At 40.9% G+C, this 7,685-nt stretch overlaps 1 protein-coding gene across 6 annotated transcripts in view; it reads right to left on the bottom strand.

Moving 5' to 3' along the window:
* Positions 1–7,685, bottom strand: part of RNF130 (ring finger protein 130) — a 55,722-nt gene that overhangs the window by 8,575 nt on the left and 39,462 nt on the right. Inside the window, exons 8-9 of one of the 6 annotated variants that reach the window (XM_054642636.2) lie at positions 6,957–7,050; positions 4,074–4,265 (exon numbers count right to left, since the gene is read on the bottom strand). The exons of 2 other annotated variants lie outside the window; for them this stretch is intronic. In XM_054642636.2, coding sequence (XP_054498611.1) covers positions 4,250–4,265; positions 6,957–7,050 — 110 coding nt within the window. In that variant the 3' untranslated portion in view covers positions 4,074–4,249. 3 more of the 6 variants (XM_077186590.1, XM_054642635.2, XM_077186592.1) reach the window with 3 other exon arrangements.

The raw sequence follows: 7,685 nt of genomic DNA, 5'->3' as shown, positions 1-7,685 counted from the left end.
CAAACAAACCAAAGGGATTCTAAAAGCTTGGGGCTGCTTTTGTTTTTATTACACAGAAATCAAACATGGGATTAGGAAGCAGACAGCCCTGGCTGCCATTTCCTCTGTGTGCACCCAGACTTCCACTCTAGCAGGTTGGAGGGAGAGATTTAATCAACAGGCAGAGCAGGTCATCTGACAACAAGTATTTCATATTAATCTGGAAATAGACAGTGTATGTCAAACACCTCTAAAATTCTTTACTGTGACGTTTTTGTCCTTCTTGGCAAAGGAAATTTAAACCACCCACTTCCAGGAAGGCTGCATGTTTCCATAGACAGATAGACATCTCTTGGCTTCCATACCATTTTTGAGACACATCGTTCATTCTTTTCCTGTCTCCTCTCCCATCCACTGCAGCCAGCCCAGAGCTGAGACTCCAGCTGCTGCTCAGTGTTTTCCACCACTCAATCTTCAGGTGCTCCATTAACCAGGTCAGAAGCATTGCCCATAGCTTATGGCTGGAGCAGCAGGGCACAGTGACCCAGCCATGCTCCCCTTAATGCAGAAAATTGCTACTGTTTGTTTAAAAATGTGGCATTGGTCCAGCTGATAAATTTACTGAATAAATGTATCTTAAGGACAAGTAAAAACATCCGCAGTTCCAAATTCAGCTTATGAATCTGTTCTTCCTATTTTGCACTTACCAAGAAAGATCAAGATTTATCCCTTAGGTACAGAAAACAAATGGGAAGGCTGCATGCAGTTTTAATACATGAAGATAAATCCTTCAGTGCTCTCTGCCACTATTCTTCATTATATGCTTTGAAAGAACTTTTCAGATAACTTGCATTGAGTGTGAAAATAAACATACTACCCTGGAACTGATCTTTATACCAACCATAGAATGCCACCAAAGCGAGGACAAGACCAAGGCCCCTTCCACAGCTCTTCCAGCAAAGACTCCTTACTGTGGAAATCTGATCAGAGCACCCCCTACCTTAATCTGTTTTAGACACCCTCTCAGTTAAGGAACAGAGTGCAACTATTTGATAAAGCATCCTTTCCTCAAAGCCAGCTTAGCAGGAAGACTTTAAAGCAACTGCTTTCCATATGCATGAACAGTCACACTCAAATGGCTCTTTCAGGTAAAAGAGGTAAAGTCTGAGCAAGGCTGGGGCAGGCCAGAGTTTTGCACTTGGTGCTGGCTGTTGATTTACAGCCTTGTAAAGCAGGGATGTGCTTCCTCAGAAGACCCTGAAAGACATGGTGGGATGACTGGCACAACTGGAGTGCTGCAACAGATGGCTAAAAACTCTTCAGAAAGGACAAGCAAGGAAGGAGACTCCTTGGGGTAGCCCTGTGGTGCTCACAGAGCCATTTCCCATGATTTACCAGCAGTCCCAGCTACCTGGGGAGGTCCCAGCTGACTGGAGGTCAGCAGATGTGACACCCAGCTACAAGAGGGGCTGGAAGGGGGATCTGGGAAACTCCAGGCCTGTCAGCCTGACCTTGGTGCCAGGGAAGACCATGGAACAGATCATTTTAGTGCCATCACATGGCACATCCAGGACAAGCAGGGGGTCACACCCAGCCAGTGTGGGTTTAGGAAAAACAGGTCCTCTTGACCAACCTGGTCTTCTGTGACAAGGTGACCCACCCAGTGGATGAAGGAAAGGCTGTGGATGTGTCTACCTGTACTTTGGAAGAGTTTGACACCGTGTCCCAAAGCACTCTTGGAAACTGGCTGCCATGGCTTGGACAGGTGCACCATACATGGGTTAAGAACAGGCTGGATGGCTCAGCCCAGAGAGCAATGGGGAATGGAGTTACATCCACAGGGCTCAGAACTGGGGCCAGCTCAGTTTAATGTTTTTATCAATGATCTGGATGAGGAGATTGAGCGTGCCCTCAGTCAGTCTGTAGCCAACACCAAGTTGGGTCGATCTTCTGGAGGGCAGGAAGGCTCCACAGATGGATCTGGATATGCTGGATCAAGGTATTTAAAAGATACAGATGTGGCACTTGGGGACATGGTTTAGTGGTGGGCTTGGCAGTGCTGGGTTAAGGATTTGACTTGATGTTCTTAAACGGCTTTTCCAACTTAAGTGGTTCAATGATTCTATGAAAAACTTTGGGGATTTCCTTCTGTCTATCCAGAGTTAAAAAAAAAGAGTTTCTGGGATGATGTAGGGTCCATCTTTGAACATATTTATTTCATTAACAGATAAACATGCACTGATTGCCTGACCTCTAAGTAACCTATCAAAAGTTGTATCATTATTAACACTTTGTTGAGACAACTGTTAGAGGCTCAAAAAAAAAAAAAAAACTGGAAAAGATGACACTGAATTATTTAAATCTTCCATGGAGGGAAATGCACTAAAAAGTCCTGTCAACCCTTTTGTTCCAAATATCACTCAACTTCTCCTTCTGCTGCTGTTCTGAAGCAGAAACATGAACTGGAACTATTATGGTGCCTTTTGCATCTGGGTCACTGCACTGCTCATGTGGTCCCTGCCCAACAGCATTAAATAGCACTTATGGAATTTTGCTTCAGGAGACAAGCACAAACTTATCAGTTTTACTACTGCTGTTGAGAGATGAGTGAAGAAAACATGTACCATAGCTTGTTCCCTAAATCACGCTCTAACCACATTCCTCCACTTTTGGCAACAACACTTAGTTGACACATGCTATACGTTACAAGCACACAGCCCTCAAACACAGAATGTTTGAGGGTTTTTTTTCTTCTCATGAGTAAGTCCAATGGGGTTTTCCAGTCTTTCAAAATGCACTTACTGCTCTATTGATTTGTTTCCATATTTCTTTCAGAATTTCACAAGGACACACTGAAGAATTCTATTAAATGCACTGAAGCTATCACATTCTTCACTGCTTATTATAAAAGCTGCCTTCTCAGCTGAAGCCTGATGGACAAATAAGAATTAAGAAACTATTTTAATGTAGCATCTGGCTGTGTTCCTAAATTCTAAAAGTGCCTATACATAAAAATAAAATTAAATTAAATCCTCTAGTTCCCAGTACATAAAAAAATTAAATCTCACAGCAAAATTGGTTCTCTCTGTTCATTTAATTAAATTAGAAAGCATTCACTTTCTACATCTTGATCCGAGAACAACAAAAACAACTGAACGCAGAACAGTTTTTAACTTCTGTCAATTACTTTTTCCTTCCCTACTTGTTACCCTCATTTACCCATCTCATTAAGCCAAGCATTAGCATTTGGCTGCGACTCAGGCCTCTGTGTTTTAACTGACTGTTGTGAAATTACTCACACAGGGCTTGCATAACTTGCGTGAAACAGCCAGAGTGAGGACAGTGAGGGGAGATGTTTTCCCTCTGTCTCCTCGTCAGTACAGAAGCTGTGGCAAGAAAGGACATGCTTGCACAGAGCTTCTACATTAAAGAGCGTTATCAATCTCCCATGATCTGAATTTGAACCAAAACTAACCCCTGCCAATGATATGAAAGGAGGCTTCACACATGGCAGCGGGGGAAATGCTGCATTTTCACTTGTTATTTGGAAGGAAGAAGCAGTTTAGAGCAGCTTCACTTTTATCAAAAGGAGGGCAGGGTGAAAGTAAAAGACAGAAAAGGTTTATGATTTGTGTTTTGAGACCACAGCATTGCAAATCTCCAGCAATGTCTGGCCTCAAGGCAAAAATCATACTGCAGTGCTCCCAGGGCGACCAGGAGTGTTACAGGAGGAGAAACTGAGAAAATGTTCTTATTTCAAATTAATTCTCAGCTGGAGTCAAGGTAAGTCCATTATAGCAGAATTGACAGCTTGACCCAGCTTTTTTCCTGAACAAGTTGATGTCAAATGATTGCTAACAACACTTTTTAGTCACTTCAGTGGCAGTTAAGTCACTTGACTGGCATCATAACAAGGGCACTGCATGAGATTTCCACTACTTAGCTTGTGTCCCAAATGAATGGAGAATAATAGAGATCTGCAAAGATAAAATCATTCAGAGGAAATAAAGCACCTTGTAAAATTTACAAAATGCTCTCAGACTTGAGTACTAACACAGAAAGCCCAAGAAAAATGAAATTCTCACAGAGTAAGATTTCATAATTAAAGTTTTTTTTTATTTCTTCACTTTTTCTTTAATACAAAGCTTTGGCATCAGCAAATTTTATGAAAAAATAGAATGTACTAAATAATTGCTTGTGCTGCATGATCGATAAATGATGCATAAAAATAGGTGTCTCTCTCCAAGGCAATCGGCCGGAAAGCGTTTCTTCAATAGCATTCTGCTCTGTAGGGCAGAAAAAAAGGAACAAAATATTTATGTTAAAGTTAATAGTGCCAATACTAAAAAAAAAAAAAAAGAAAAAAATCCTGTAAAAGTAAGCTACTGAAAAATGACTAATTATACAAAGCCAGAGCATTAAGAGATGTCTGTATCTGTCACACGATTCCTACAGGACAATCAGAGGTCTGACCACTTCTAAGCTTTTGAGGACACTCCATCTGCTACTGAAAACTTTCTCTAAGTGGTGCTATCCAATATTTGGGCTTTTTGGGCTTAAATCCACACACCGTAATTTCTGACTGTTCCCTAGGAAGCAAGGCAAACTGTGCTGCTTCTGTTCCTTTCAAACACTGCCTAAAACTTTTTATACTGGTGCTGTAAGGGTATTTTGTGACCAAGAGAAAGCAGCTGGCTCCTTATTTTATCACTTAGACAATGTTTACTTTTATCACAGCTATTTAAAAATGCATGTGTCTACATTTATACACACACACAAACATACATATTCACAGCTAAATATGTATATACTCACAACTCCAGAACTAATGCTCTAAATAACTATGTTTAAGCTGTGTGAAGGACACAGTAAAGAAAAGGTACAGGATGTGTTTTTAGGTGAGTTTTAAAGCAGAATTTCCGGTCTTTTACTTGCATCAGCATATTACATGGCCTCATTCTTGCTACTGTTGTTTTTCAATAAGAAAACCCCCTCAGATTCCTCTTGAAACACTACCATAAGTAAGGCAGGATATGCCAGCATTGCTTTTTACATGGAGAGCAGCATAAAAAGCAGGTACGCTGCTTAATAGAAAAAGCAATGAGAAGGAGCTGCCATATATCTGGCATGATATTCAGCACAGGAAATTCTTTGTCTGGCACTGGGAAGGTGTCAGTGAAACAATAAATCTTAGCATTAGTGTCATTTTAAAGAGTCTAAAATGAGTAATCGAACCCAGCAGCACTTGTGGAGGCTGTTCAGATCCCAAAGGATTCAGATGAAGAGCTGCTGATGTTAAAGGCCACAGCCAAGAACCTCAGTTACACAAATAAGTGATTTTTGAAGCTCTGGTTGCTGGGTTGTGAGTTTTCTCAAGTCTGTCTCAAGCACACACTTGATGTGCTTGCATTTCAATTCCTATCACTGAGAACAGGAGCTCTCCTTGTATCAGCACACCCTTTGTTTGTACCGAGGGAACATCACCGTGAAAACACTTTGCTGGAGGCCCAAAGTCCCTGCCAATGTGCAGCAGCTTGTCCTTGCAGTAAAAACAGTCCCAGACTCCACTGAGAAATAAGAAGAAGAGCTGCAAGGAAAGGCAGAAATGCAGCTGCTATCAGTGCCCACATCTGGATGAGACTTCATGGGCTCCAGCTCCTCCTCCTTCCCAAGGATGTGCAAGTGCCCAGCAATGCAGACATTCCTGTTCTGCAGCTCATCTTGCCCCATGCCTTCCCAAGCTGCCTTTCCAGGCAGATTAAAGATTAGCTATGTTCAGCTGCAGCTCTGTCACCAAGCTGCTGATTGATGGCTGCAATTTCAAGATTTTGACAAATGGAAAAAAAAATCAGTAGACTTGATAGGGCTTTTTGAAGTTCTAAAATTTTCTTCATGAAGCCCTTCTGGAATCAGCATATGAAAAAGAAGAGGAAGATTTGCAAATTAGTGGTAATCAAAAATTCCTGATGACCAATATTATGGACCCTCCTGAAGATCATTAGCTTGAGATTGCCTAAAATTTTACACTGGAGACTATTAGACATGTTTCCATCTTACTGAGGACACCTTATACTTTCCAAATAGAAAAAGGAAAAAAAAAAAAAGAAACAGAAAAAAAATTCCAAACCCCTTCTCTTATCTCAAAGACAAAAAAAAAAAAAAGCCAAGAAAATGTTTATAAAGCTGCATTTCCCAGCTGCATTTCTTTGGATCTCACCCCACTTCTGGTAGAGAGATCAGCACTTTAATAGAAACTCAGCTGTGTCAAGATGTTCAGAGACAAAGAAAGATGTTGACACTTTGCCTTCCCAAATAAAAAATTAAATTAAGATTAAACATATATCCTGAGCCCAGATATTCTGTACACCTACCTGAAAATAACTAGATGTACCTGGTTAACAGATCTGCAAAATAGATTTATACTTGGCCACACACAGAATTATAAAAAAAGGACTGAAAGTCATCTACTGGGGTGATTTATTGTCCTGCCTGCATGAAGGGAGGCTGGGGGTTTCCAGGTTGAAAATGTGCAAACTAGGAATACAGATTTCTTTTTTTTTAATATGAAAGTGGACTATAAAATTGTGAGGTGAAAACTGTAAAAGTTAACTGCTGCTGGTAGTAGGTTTTGGCTCTGGCAGGTGAATTTTGAACATAGGAATTTAATGGCAGAAATCTAATGTTTACCTAGAACATTGATCAAAAACTGACCATAAATATTCTCTGTTTTCCCCTTTTCATGTCTCTACTTAGCAAAGAGATTTCCTCAGACAACCCAGCTCAATATAAATTAAGAGGGACTTTATATGTTACCCTGAAACCTGCTGTTAACAGAGACACTCATGTTTGAGAAAAGCAGGAAATGAATTTGATTCCTTGAAAACTCCATATTCCCCCTTCTGCTGGTATTTATTCCCAATGTTGTCCATGACACACACCCACCAGAAACGCACAGAAACATCTGAGTATTTACTTACTCATTAGCATTCAAGCTAGCTGTGGCTTTGATGATCATGTAGCAGAGTGTAAGGGCACTGAGGAGGCCAAAACTGGCAATAATAAACCATTCTTCTGTTGACAAAGGAAAGGGAGGAAATCACTCGTGGGAGAAAGCGATGCCAATATTTCCCTCAAACACCACTGGCGGAAGGCAAGAGGCTTCTAAGCCATGACTGGCCCCAGGAGGTGAAGCAGAAGGAGGTTAAGCCACAGAGTTACTGACGGGAGAAGGCTAGCAAAGAAGAAGCGGAGAGAGGTGCAGAAAAAAAGCATGGCACAAACAGTATTTCCTGCCTGAGCCCAAGGGTTAGCGATAAAGAAGTTACTTAACAATGTAAAGTGAAATGCAGGATCAAGGGGAATGTAATGAGAACTCTGTCCACCCCCAAGTCAGAGAGACGACTGTCAGGTTGGGTTAGGTTGGGTGAGATGCAGTGCTTCACACAAGCACACCCAAAGTACTTCACACTTCAACTGTGTCTTTGCTCCCTCCCTCCTGAATTTATGTTATAGTGTTATTTAAAACCCAACAAAATTCAGGATAGATTGCTCAACAGTAAAACATAACTGCAGTTTTCTACTTAATAGACAGATATACAAGGAAAAATAATTTCAATACTAGGGTAGACACATATTAAATAAAAAGTAATACAAAGAAGTGTATTAAAGAATGCTCACTATTCAAAATTCTCCCCAGGATCAACCTG

Source organism: Agelaius phoeniceus, chromosome 15, assembly GCF_051311805.1.
Source record: "Agelaius phoeniceus isolate bAgePho1 chromosome 15, bAgePho1.hap1, whole genome shotgun sequence".
NCBI classification, from domain to species: Eukaryota; Metazoa; Chordata; class Aves; order Passeriformes; family Icteridae; genus Agelaius; species Agelaius phoeniceus.
This window is presented reverse-complemented; position numbering and strand designations above follow the sequence as displayed.